The 13,739-nt window shown below is 37.8% G+C and overlaps 1 protein-coding gene across 5 annotated transcripts in view; it reads left to right on the top strand.

Moving 5' to 3' along the window:
- ASH1L (ASH1 like histone lysine methyltransferase) overlaps positions 1-13,739 on the top strand; it is a 181,961-nt gene that overhangs the window by 14,905 nt on the left and 153,317 nt on the right. For all 5 annotated transcript variants that reach the window (XM_035719088.2, XM_035719090.2, XM_035719091.2 and 2 more), the window contains one exon: positions 11,427-11,947. In XM_035719088.2, coding sequence (XP_035574981.2) covers positions 11,528-11,947 — 420 coding nt within the window. In that variant the 5' untranslated portion in view covers positions 11,427-11,527. The remainder of the gene's footprint in view (positions 1-11,426; positions 11,948-13,739) is intronic.

Below are 13,739 nucleotides of genomic sequence, written 5' to 3' on the forward strand. Positions count from 1 at the left end.
GCTTCTAGTTTCTTGATTTGCTCAAGGTTTCTCTACAGGGACACCTGGGTGGCTCAGTGGTTGAGCGTCTGCCTTTGGCTCAGGGCATGATCCCGCAGTCCCAGGATTGAGTTTCCACATCAGGCTCCCGGCATGGAACCTGTTTTCCTCCCTCTGCCTGTGTCTCTGCCTCTCTATCTCTCATAAATAAACAAATAAAATTAAAAAAAAAATTATAGAAAGGTTTCTCTACAATAGGCTATAGAAATATTCACAAATATCCCTCAAGTACTTTCATTTTTGCATACAGCTCTTTAATCCATGAGGAAATTATATTTGTGTATAACATGAAGAATGGATCTGACTTTGTTTTCTCCAAATGAATAGCCAATTAGGTCAACACATAGCAACATATGTCATATAAATCAGCTTGTTGCCACATTGAAAGCTATAATTGAACGTTTTTGCAGGATTACCACTAACCCATATTTTGTTTTTACACAAGGAAAGGAACACCTTCCACAAGATACCTTATTTTGGTCTGCCAGAAAATTTTAAATGGCATTGAGATGCATTTAGTGTCGTATAAAATTCATTAATTTAAAGTGTACAATTCAGTGGTTCTTGATATATTCACATAGTTATTCAGCCACCACCACTACCTAATTTTAGAACATTTGATCTTGGTGTCCGTTAGCTAGCAGTCTCCCCATCCCAGACATTCCCCTTTTCCCGTATCCCTAGGTAGCCACTAATCTACTTGCTTTCTCTTTGGATTTGCCTTTTTTGGACATTTTGCATAAATGGAATAATATAATTTGTTGTATTCTAGAACTAGTGTGTCTTTCATTTAGCATAATGTTTAAGATTCATCTTAAACCTTATTATAATATGTACCAGTGTTTCATTCCTTTTTTTTAAATATGTACCAGTATTTCATTCCTTTCTTTTTTTTTTTTTTTTTTTTTTAAGATTTATTTATTAGAGCACATGTGAGTGTGGGGAAGGGCAGCAGGAAAGAATCTCAAGCAGAATCCCTACTGAGGGCGGATCCCAACAAAGCCTCTATCCCAGGACCCTGAGATCATGACCTGAGCTAAAATCAAGAGTCGGACACAGACTGAGCTACCTAAGTGCCCCAGACTTCATTTTTTTGTTGTTGTTGATGAATGACATTCCATTGTATGGATCATGTTGCTGTGAACATTTGTATACAACTTTTCTGTGTACCTGTGTTTTCATTTTTCTTGGGTATATACCTAAGCAGTAACTTGCTGAGCCATCTGGTAACTCTATTTAACCTTTTGAGGAACTGCCAAACTGTTTCCAAAGTGTCTGTACCATTTTACATTCCTACTCATTTCTCCACAGAAAATTTTTATAAAAATCAAATGCAAGATATTTACAATGTGAATGGTGCCCTTTTGAATTGGCCCTTTTGTTTAGTGTGAAACCATGTGCCTTGTCCCTGAGTTCACAGTCTCTAACTAAGCATATAACATTCAAGGATGTGAGTGTTAAGAGACTTACAGAATGCCACATGAGCACTCATCAGGGAGCTCTCTCTTGGTCCAGCAGGGAAATGACATAATCAGATTATTTTTTAATCCTATTTCTAGCTACATCTTAGAGAAGGGATAGAAGAACAAGGTAGATTTGCAGAGAAGTTAGAAAGCTGCTGTATTTTATATATATATATATGGTTCATGTTGGGATTAAGGGAGTGAGAGGAATCAAGGATGACTGCCAGGTTTCTGACTTAATCAACTGGTGGTACTATGCTTCCTTGGCTAATATGATATATCCTAAGAAATAGGATGGTCATCTGTAAGATGTATGATTAAAAAGTATGAAAACTAGGACAAATTAAGATGCATGATGTGCTGTATTTTTTTTTAAGTCTTTTTTTTTTTTTTTTTTTTTTTTTTTTTTTTTAAATTTATGATAGTCACAGAGAGAGAGAGGGGCAGAGACACAGGCAGAGAGAGAAGCAGGCTCCATGCACCGGGAGCCCGACATGGGATTCGATCCCGGGTCTCCAGGATCGTGCCCTGGGCCAAAGGCAGGCGCTAAACCGCTGCGCCACCCAGGGATCCCTTTTTTTTTTTTTTTTTTTTTTTTTAAATTTATGTTAAGTCTTATACAGTTAATTGATACCTGTTTTTTTTTTACTGTTGAGAATTAGAACAATGATTACAGTCTCTTTGTTTGATAAAGACCACAGAGAAAACAAAAATTTATCACAGATGAGACAGACTAGACTTATTTTAAGCCTAAAATCTACCAGCATTGTTCAATCTGCAATGTGGTAATTTTAGATAAGTGTACTTACCTAAAAAAAGAAGAGTTATTCTTACATATTAGAGTTAAGATAAATTATCTTTCTTATTAAATTGGAAAAAAAATATAGAACTCCATTATATATTTTATACAGTGCTATCATACAGCCTTCCTCTCTATATGTTGTGTACATGTGTTCCTAGCTGTTGGCTTGACCTTTCCACTTAAATGTTTCACAGATATCTAAAATTTAATGTACTTACTGAACTCTTAATCTCCCCTTTTCTGTCTCATCCCAGTAGACAGCTTTTATAATGTCAGCCCCATGAGGTCAGGAATTTTTATGTTTTTGCACTGCTATATCCCCAGTTCCTGTTACATAATAGGCAATTGGTAAATAGTTGTTGATGGAATGTTTAAGTGGTACCACCATACCTATTCACCAGTGCTTAAGTCTTCAGTTCTCTCCCTCCTTTCCTACATCTTGCTGACAAATCGAATCAGTTATGCCTTTGAACTCTCAATGCATCCATTTTTCTTGTTTCCAGTGCTATTTCCCTAATCTGTGAATTTTATAATTGATATTCCAGAATCAACTTCTGTCTTTCTTCCTTTTTCAAGATTTTATTTATTTTAGAAATAGTACGAGTTGAGAGAGGGACAGCAGGATAGGGAGAGAATCTCAAGCTGACTCCAAGCTGAGTCAGTCCAACTCCAGACTGGATCTCATGACCCTGAGATCATGACCCCAGCTGAGTCACACAGGCACCCCAACTTTTGCTGTCTTTCTAATCATTCTTCCACAGCAGCCAGAGAGGTTTTCTTCAAGTATAAACTGTATCTTATTATTCTGCTTCTCAGAGCTGCTTTTTGGATTCCAGTGCTTGAGGAAGCCCAACAAGGCTCTTTGAAAGCTATTTTCATTTATCTTTCCACTTTTGTTTTGTGCTGTCCCCCCTTTGGTTTATCTGCTGTTAATCTTTACAATCTCAGGGACTTTTTATACATACTATTCCCTATTTTTAGAACACACTTACGTCTACATTTTGCCCTGCTGTTTCCTACTCAAACTAGGCTTCAGCTTAAAGTTAACTGTTTTTCTAAGATATGTTCCCTATCCCTCCAAGTTTCCTTGATATACTACCTCATATAGATAATACCTTCACATCTATCATGTTACAATTGCATAGTTAAGTAGTCATTTATTGGCCTCCCCCTCTAAAATTTAAAGTTCCTAAGACCTAGAACCATACTGTATTACTTATAACTATTTCTATAGTGGTTGTCACAAAATACATCCTTTGTATTTTAAATATATTCTCAAAATATATTTTGAGGCTCTCAAAATATTCATTGAATGAAGGGATAGATTAAGAATGATGAACACATAAAGGAAATGATATAATGGTTGCACAGGTAGTTGGAGAGCCAATAGAATGTGTGATTATAGAAGGCAAGTAAGAATTTCAAACAGCAAGTATGCTACATATAAGAGAGAGGAGTGATAAGACCAGGAATAAAAATGCTCTTTGGGAGGCAGTATAACATAGTATTTGAAAGGAGCCAGACAGACTTGGGCTCAACCTTTTATTGATTATTAACTGGTTTTTTTACATCTCTGAAAATGGAATAATTATAGTAACTGAGATAATCTATATAATGGATTAGCATAGAACTTTGCACATACTAAGAGCTCAGTAAATTTTTAGATATATATTTTTTTGGTTTTCTTTTTTTTTTTTTTTTTTTTTTTTACATATGCTGCATCCACTATAAGGACTCAATTTTGTAGTATTTAAAAAATATGTAGTTGATTTTATTTTTATTTTTTATTTTTTTCAAGATTATTTGTTCATTTATTCATAGAGTGAGAGAGAGACACAGGCAGAGAGAGAAGCAGGCTCCATGCAAGGAGCCCGACATGGGACTCCATCCCAGGTCTCCAGGATCACACCCCGGGCTGCAGGCGGCGCTCAACTGCTGCGCCACTGGGGCTGCCCATTTTTATTTTTTATTCATGAGAGACACAGGCAGAGAGAGAGGCAGAGAGAGAAGCAGGCTCGCTGCAGGGAGCCCAACGTGGGACTCGATCTCAGGACCTCAGGATCATGCCCTGAGCTGAAAGCAGATGCTCAACCGCTGAGGCACCCAGGCATCCCAATTAGTAATTTTCTAAAAAGTTTGCTCACAGCTAAAATGATCGCAGCAAAAGGACTTCATGCTATAGATTTAGTGTTAGTTTCCCTTGAATTTGGACTAGATTGTTCTGGATTGTTTTAGTGATTTAAATATATCCTATAAATCCCAAAGTTGCCTGTGAGATGAATATTGAATTTGTCTCTTAAAGCAAAGAGATTCTAGCAGTCTTTAGTTCTGTTTCTCCTAGTAACTGTATTTTGACTTGAATATATTGTAGTAGTCACCAGAATACATTTTGTAACAACGTGGCATTCTTATTCCTGGACAGCATACCTAGATTATATAGATACCTTTCCAAAAACTTAAAGAGTATCATTCACAAAGAACACTGCTTTCAAAGTTCAGAATCAGCATTCCGGCAGCTGGTGTAGGGATTGGTTTTCAAGCAGTTTACATTTAGCAGATAAAAAGCATTCTATGTTGTGAAGTATCTTCAGAATTTGGATTTATCTTTACTAGAAACACTTAAATTTGGTATGTAGTGTTTGCCCATCATGCTTTTCCAGTCTCACTGCCTAGATGGGTTCACAAAATATGCCCTTCGGCATATTATTCCTCTTTGATCAAGTTAGGGAAGCATAATGTTTCTCTATTCTTACAAACATTTCTGGGGTAGTGATCAGTGTTGTCAAATTAATTCTTTTTTGGTTTATTGGTATTCTATTTATATAATCTGTGTCACTCAGATTCAATTTTTCCATTTTAAAGTGAAGAGAATCATGCTCTCCAAACCCTTCTCTGGAATGTGTTAAAAGTGACTAAGTGCTGGTGTAAATGCTTTTGAGTTCTTTGGAGGAAATACTGAAATTCTGCTTCACTTTTATACGTGTATATTAAGAGTTCTGGAATTCCTTTATTATGAATAAATTGCAGGGAAAGTTTAAAATGTGTGTGTTTCTGAGTGAATATTATAAAAGCAGTTATTTTTGTGTAAATTATTTGTTTTTATTTTAGGACAGATTTGTTTTCATGACTAACCAAAAAAATATATGACAGGTCTGTCAATTCACCTAGTAACATGAAACACAGGATGGGTATTAATTTTTTTTAATATATATATTTTTTTGTTTGACAGAGAGATTGCAAGAGTGAGCATAGCAAGGGAGTGGCAGAGATAGAGGGAGAAGCAGGCTCCCTGCTGAGCAGGGATCAGAATCATGACCTGAATGCAGATGCTTCACCAGCTGAACCACCCATGAGCCTAAGATGGGTATTAAAAATTAAAACATGTGCCTGGGGGGCTCAGTTAAGTGTCCAACTCTCTCTCTCTCTCTCTCTCTCTCTCTTTTTTTTTTTTTTTAAGATTTATGTATTTTAGAGAGACAATGTCAGAGAGTCAGAGAACAAGGAGAGGGACAGAAGGAAAGGGAGTGAATTGTCAGCAGCCTGAGCTTGGAGCCAGACGTAAGGCTTGATCTCATGACCTGAGCTGAAATCAAGAGTCAGATGTTTGATCAGCTGAGCCACCCTGGTGCCCCAAGTGTTTGACTCTTGACCTCAGGGTCGTGAGTTTAAGACTTATGTTGGATTCCACTCTGGACATGGAGCCTACTTAAGTAAGAAACAAGAAAGAAGATTTAAGAAGAAAGGGGAGAAAAGAACTAGAAAAGGAACATATTAAAGCTAGTAATGTAGGGGCGCCTGAATAGCTTAGTAGTTAAGCATCTGCCTTGGGCTCAGGTCATGATCCCAGGGTCCTGGAATCGAGTCCCACATTGCATCAGGCTCCCTGTTCAGTGGGGAGTCTGCTTCTCCCTCTCCCTCTCCCTCTGCCTGCCACTCCCCCTACTTGTGCTGTCTTTCTCTGTCAAATAAGTAAAATCTTAAAATATATATATGTATATCACAAAAAACATGCCATTAATTCAAATAATTATTGAACACCTCTTATATGCCAGGTACAGTTCTAGGTGCTAGGACATTACATTGAACTAAACTGACAAAAATCTATTTCCTGGTGGATTTTACATCCCAATGGAAAGAAATCAACAATAAATAAATACATTGTACATCAGATGGTGAGAAGAGTCATGTAGAAAAATAAAACAGGACAGAGTGTTAGGAGTCATGTAGAAAAATAAAACAGGACAGAATGGTGAGATGAGTGTTTTTCTGTTTTACAAAGGACTGTCAGGGACTGCCTGTTCTGTAAGGTTACGTTTAGGCAAACATGTGAAGGACATGAAAGAGCAAACCATGCAGTTGTCTGCGGAAAGAGAATTCTCATCAAGCAGAATAATAATTGCAAAGGGCCTGCGGTAGGAGTATTTTTCTTTACTTGAGAAACAGAAGGAGACCCGTGCCCCCCCTTCTTGGAACTAAGTGGAGATTTTGGTAATAGATGGAAAGGAGGTAGAGAGGATTGTATGCCAGAGTAAAATAGGGCCTTTAGACCATTGTAAGGACTTTGACTTCTGCTTTGAGTGAGATGGGAAGCCATTGAAAGGGTGTTAAGCAGAGGAGTGAGATGATCTGATACGAGCTTTAGAAGGATCACCTGGCTGCTGTGTTGAGAAGACTGTAGAGAGCTACAAAGGGCTGAAGCAAGGAGCCAGTGAAGACTTTTGCAGTAGACCAGGTGAGATGTTATTACTTGGATCTGAGTGGTAGTGGTCAAATTAGCAGGAAATAGGTTGTCCATGTATTTCAAAGCTAAGGAAGACTTTGCCGACTAAATGGACATGTGAGGCAAGAGAAAAGAATTAAGGGTGATTAGGAATTTTTAGTCTAAATACTTCTAGCTGGAGTTGCATTTATTTATTGAGATGAGGCAGCCTGTGGGATGAGCACATGGGGGGATGAGGGAGAAGATGAGTTGGTTTTAGACATGCTAAGCTTGCGGCGCCTAACTAGTAGACATCTAGGCATTGTGTCAAGTAGGCATTTAGAGTTATAGGAGTCTAAAGTTTGAGAAAGGTGTTTGTGCCTATGATAGAAATTTTTGAATCAATAATGTTAGATGGAATTTAAGGCCAGAAGATTAGATTTGGTTTATGTAGCAAGTAGATGTAGTAGATAGGCAACAGAAGAGCATACCCTGGGGTGCTCCAGTGTTTAAAGTTTGGGGAGAAAAGAAAAAACTAGCAAAGGAGACTGAGGTTGATTAGCCAGTAAGGCAGAAGAATCCAGAGAGGGCTCTTGTGCAGAGATGAAGGGGCTGTTCTGCTGTGTCACATTCTGTAGCTAGGTTGTGTGGACAACTAAGAACTCACTGGTGTACTTAGCAGTGTTGAGTACATTGGTGACCTTGACCAGCACTTTCTGTGGGGAGATGGTGGTAGAAGTGTGATCAGTGCATTCCAGAGGAAAAAGACAAGGATTTAGAGATGGTGAGAATGGACTACTACTACTACTCTTTGAAGAAGTTTTGTTGTACGGGACAGGGACGGAGAAATGGGAAGCTGGTAGAAGATACGGGGTCAAGAGTTTTCTTAGATGAGAAATATTGTACTGTGTTTTCATGCTGATAGGCATCATCCAGAGGAAAAATGAGAAATGGATGTTGCAAGGGAGAAAGGATAGGTTGCCCAAATAAAGCTCTTGAGAATGCAAGGTGGATAGGATTCAGTGCTCAAGTGGTGGGGTTGGAGATGTATAAATATAGATATTTTAATTGTCTCTATACCTAGTGTGGAGCCCAACTTGGGGCTTGAACTCATGACCCTGATATTAAAACCTGAGCTGAGACCAAGAGTTGGATGCTAAACTGACTGAGCCACCCAGGCACCCCAGTATATTATGATAGTAGGGAAGGCAGAATCTATAGGAGCAGACACCAGGAGGTGGGTAGGTATGCAGTATAGTGGAAGCCTGTGGCAGTTGTCTTCTGATTGTTTCTACTGCCATCATCAGATTGGAAGCAAAGTCAGTGAGGGTGGAGACAACTTGAGGTAGTTGTATAGGAGAGTGGTGGGTTAGGGAAACACGTTTTAACACTAAAGGCCCAGTTGAGGTTAGCATTTAGGAATGTAAAATGAGGGATGCCTGGGTGGCTCAGTGGTTGAGCGTCTGCCTCAGGGCATGATTCATGAATCTGGGATCAAGTCCCACATCAGGCTCCTTGAATGAAGCCTGCTTCTCCCTCTGCCTGTGTCTCTGCCTCTCTCTCTCTCTCTCTCTCTCTCTCTCTCTCTCTCTGTGTCTCATGAATAAATAAAATCTTTAAAAAAAAAAAAAAAGGAATGTAAAATGAGATCAGTGAACCTGATTGTTTTCCTTAGACCAGCTTTGATGGTACAGAGAAGAGGTAGAAGACATAATTTTGAAGCTGTGACTGGTACAATTAAGATATTGTGAATTTGTTGAAACCACCTCTATAAAATACATATAATAAACATATACAAAAAAAAGAAAAAACTTGTATATGGGACTCTCATTCTAACACAAGATGAAATCATATACGAAAAGAGAGGGACGCCTGGGTGGTTTGGTGGTTGAGCGTCTGCCTTTCACTCAGGGTGTGATCCCGGAGTCCCGGGATTGAGTCCCACATTGGGCTCCGTGCATGGAGCCTGCTTCTCCCTCTGCCTGTGTCTCTGCCTCTCTCTGTGTGTCTCTCATGAATAAATAAAATATTTGAAAAGAAAAGAAAGGAGAAACATTTTCTACATGCCAGACATTATGTTAGAGGCTATGGGGGCCTTAAAATTCATTCAGCTATTTATTGGGTACTAATATATGTGCTGCTCATTGTTCTGGATGCTGGGGAAACAGTGGGGAACAAGCCAGAAGAGGTCCCTACCCTCATGAAACTTACACTGTAACTATAATCTTATTTGGAGATGTGGTTGACATATGTGGAGCAAGAAAAAAAAACTGATTACTCAAATTGTGATCCTATTGGATAGTAGGTATTTAGGGAAGGATCTGGTCAGTGCAAGCTTAATTAAAAATAAGTGTGAGACTAGATGTCCACAAACCATCATACAAAAGTTCGGGTTTTTTGGTTCTATTTTTTTTGTGTGTGTGTTTTTTATTTTTATTTTATTGAAGTTCTATTTGCCAACATATAGTATGACACCCAGTGCTCCTCAGGTGCCCTCCTCAGTGCCTGTCACCCAGTCACCCCATCCCCCCACCTACTACATTTTTTTTTTTTTTACTTTTAGAAAGACAATGTAGTGATGCTTAGAGTAGCACTTCTTCATCAAGCACATTAATACTTTTATATTAAAATGTATGACTATTCACAAAAATTGTGGTAATTAAGACCAAATGGATCCAGATCAGATCTGGTCAGATTTTGTCACTAGTGAGTTAGGAAAAATCTTGTGGTTCTCTGAGTTTTAAATTTCAGGATTTGAACCCATCGTGGATAAAACAGGACTTTGTACTTTTGGAGGGAAGGAAAGCACATGGCACAGAAGCAGAAATGAATTTGATTTGTTAGGGACGGTAAGGGAAACTGAATTGACAACATCATAGGGGATGTGTGTTAGGAAGTAAGGACCAACAAGGTTGAATACTTAAGAGCTGGATTATGAAAAGCCTTGAAAACTATTGTGAAGTGTTAATCTGTAAAGCAGTAGACAGCAAGAATTGTCAGTTAGCTGATTGGAAGATTATCCTTGTGACTGAGAAGAGTAGGAACAAACTGAAGAGTTGAGTCATTGGCCAGTATTTGTCAAGTACTTAATATACTGCTAACTGCTGTTATTTGTAATAATAACTAATTGTTGGTATCTTCTCTCAAACCCTTGCTGTATTGCCAGTCATCAGCTTAATGCATTTTACTTACATTCCTTGTAGAAATTGTGAAATAGTTACATGATCTTTGTCTTTGAGAATTTTATAATCTTGTTGTACAGAAATGTCTTAAGGTTCATAGTTTACGAAATATACATAGTTTCATAAATGGAATGTTCTAAGGAATAGGATCTTCAGGATGCCTGGGTGGCTCATCAGTTGAGCGTCTGTCTTTGGCTCAGGGCGTGATCCTGGTCCCGGGATCGAGTATTTAGAATAAAGACTAGTCTGTCAATCCTCAAGAATAGTGAATTGTTTTGGTTTTGTATTGACTAGTCAGCCTTTTGATTATATGGTAATCTGGTTTCCTGAGGATCTTTATGAGAAGAAGTTTGCCCTGTGTAGATTATTTAGATTCTCAGGTAAGGTGTACATCTGTTGAAAATAATAATTTGCTTGTTTAAAAATATTTTATGATTTAGGAAAAGAGTATGGATTTGGGGAATTAAAATGTCCACTGACTATTTGCTATTAGGAAAACTTTTAAGATTAAATTTGTGGTTTTCAGAATTTTTATAACAATTGTTATAAATGATTTGTATAACAACTTTTTAGTATTTGTCTTTCTCACTAGAGTATAAGGCTTGTAAATTTAGGAACTGGGTCTGTTTTGCCAAGTACTGTATTACCAGATTATTATACAATGCCTGACACATGATAGGAGCCCAGAAATATTTTTGAATGAATGAGTGAGTGTATGAATTCAGAGTTGAATTGTACACCAGCAGCAAAGAATTCTTGCCTAAGAGTCCTCATCTGGGGGCACCTGGGTCGCTCAGTGGTTGAGCGTCTGCCTTTGGCTCAGGGCGTGATCCGGGGTCCTGGGATCGAGTCCCACATCAGCCTACCCGCAGGAAGTCTGCTTCTTCTCCTGCCTATGTCTCTGCCTCTTTCTGTTTCTCTCTCGTGAATTAATAAATAAATATTTTTTTTCAAAAAAGAGTCCTAACCTGAAAAGCCTTATAAATGGAGCACTAAACCAATTCCTAACATGTACCACTATAGCCTGTTTAATGATATCTGTAGAATAATAAGCTTACTCTAAAAAATTTTAAGTTTATTTATAACTATATTAAATTCATTTTGTACTATATTTTGGTTAGTTTTAACTGTGATTTGGGGTTCTTCTTGGCCTCCTTGTCCCTCTCCCCTTATACCTATTTCTGATATTAATCAGTAGTTGCTTCTATTCTGATGACTATTTGTTATGGTTTATCCTGCAGAGAAAGAGATGCTGGATGCAAGTTTTGGAGATCCCTGTTTTTTATGGAACACAGTTCTGTAAAATTTTCATAAGCTTCTTTGGCAATAACAGACACTTGTGATGGACCCTAGAAATACTGCTATGTTAGGATTGGGTTCTGACTCGGAAGGATTTTCAAGGAAGAGTCCCTCTGCCCTTGGTACCGGCACAGTGGTCAGCAAGAGAGAAGGAGAGCTAGAGAGCAACACGAAAGAGGAAGAGGACCTTCGCAAGAGGAATTGGGACAGAAACAGCGAAGCAGGGAAGGAGGATGGTTTGACTGATGCACAGCAACAGTTTTCAGTGAAAGAAACAAACTTTTCAGAGGGAAACTTAAAATTGAAAATTGGCCTTCAGGCTAAGAGAACTAAAAAACCTCCAAAAAACTTGGAGAACTATGTATGTCGACCTGCCATAAAAACAACTATCAAGCACCCAAGGAAAGCACTTAAAGGTGGGAAGATGACAGAGGAGAAGGATGAGCACTGTCCTTCAAGACGGGTGAGTACAATTGCCATCACCTTGTGCTCATTGGGGATCCGAGGATTTCTCTATATGGACTTTTTATTTAAACTTGATACTTATTATGGAAGTTTGAGTTTAATCTCTGTATTATCTCCAAATAGTCTTTTTTTTTTTTTTTTTTTTTGAGACTACAACAGGCTCTGAGGCTTGTCTAGGACTATGCATGGCAGGGTGACCATGTATGCATTTGTGTTTTTATGGCAGGCGTTTGAAATGGGATATACCTATGTTGTTACTACTACATGGCGTTGGGAAAGAATACTGGGTTTGTAATCAGGAAACCTAGATTTGAATCTCACCTTCTTATTTACTAGACAGATTAACAGGGAAGAAATTGAGGCTCAGAGATGTTTAATGATTATATAATACCACCTGTCTTTTGAGGTGGTTATAGGGATCCAGTTTATTAACATATGTTGAAAGCTTTTGTGGGTTTTTTGTTCCATTTTGTTTCTGGGTTTTCTTGTTTGTTTTGTCTTTTAATAGAAGATGGGAGAGAGTGAGGAGTTAGGGGAGGGGCAGAGGGAGAGGAAGAGAGAGAATCTTAAGCAAGGCTCCATCTCATAGCCCTGACATCATGACCTAAACCAAAATCAGGGGTCACATGTTTAACTGAGCCACTCAGGCATGCCATATGTTGAAAGCTTTTGTACAATGAATTGTTTAATACAAGGATTAATTCCTGTCACTCCTCATAAAGCAAGTTGATACATTAAAAATCGTCCCCATCCCTTCTTTCTCATAGGCTATCCAAATATAATAACTGATTTTTCTTAACCCTATTTACTCTGTAGTAAAGATACTAAATTTATTTTAGGTCATGTGTTGACCACAAGTTTTAGCCATTTCATATAATATCTAATTTCAGGTGATGGGTACCATACAGGCCCACATGCATACTTAAATTATATGCATATATAAGTAAAACAATGAATCTAGGTAGAAAGAATTGACTTAACACTCTGGCTAAAATTTTGGAATATTTCTGACTGCGTGAAATAACTTGATTTTTACTGTTAATTCCTTAACATCAAATTCATGTGCTTTTTACATGTTACCAGAAACCTTAATGATACAGGCACTTTTGTTTTTCTCCAAATTGCTGTAGCATCCACAAATTTCTAATAGTTGCTATTCTTCAAAGATCATAGACATATGAAGTAGCTTGGGATGTTTTGTTGATAAAATGAACTGCGAATGAGTTAGATTACAAGCCAAGAAAAAAATGGGTATTGTACCAGTTCTTGAAAAAATGAACGGGATGAATCTTTGCTAAATTGATTAACCTCGTCTGAGCCCTATTTTCCTCATCTCTCAGAAGGGAATATCTGTTCCTGCTGACCTCAAGGATTTTCATAAGGTTGATTGGCAAAGATTTTTATCTAGACCTTTTCCTTTGAAACAATGTTACAGCTTATCTTCTACAGCTATAGAAGTCTTAGTAATCTTTCTATAGTTTTTTTTAATAGTCCATGCTAATGATGAGGTTTTGTACTTCGATGATTTCACAGTACATATTTACTCTCAATACATAGGTGGTTTATATCCATATATCTTGTTTTTAAATAGAATATAATCTGTGGTTTCTGATAGAAGGTTACAGAACTGCTAGTGATTAAGTTGGTATTTATTTTTCAGACAGCTACTTTAGCATAGGATGTTGGATATATTAGTAACCTCTGAATTAGTGCTTCAGAAGTAATGGAAAGAGCATGGGCTGTGGAATCAGAACCCAATTTTTTTTTCTTTAGAACCCAAGCTTAATAAC

The sequence above is a fragment of the Canis lupus genome, chromosome 7 (genome assembly GCF_003254725.2).
Source record: "Canis lupus dingo isolate Sandy chromosome 7, ASM325472v2, whole genome shotgun sequence".
Classification (NCBI taxonomy): domain Eukaryota; kingdom Metazoa; phylum Chordata; class Mammalia; order Carnivora; family Canidae; genus Canis; species Canis lupus.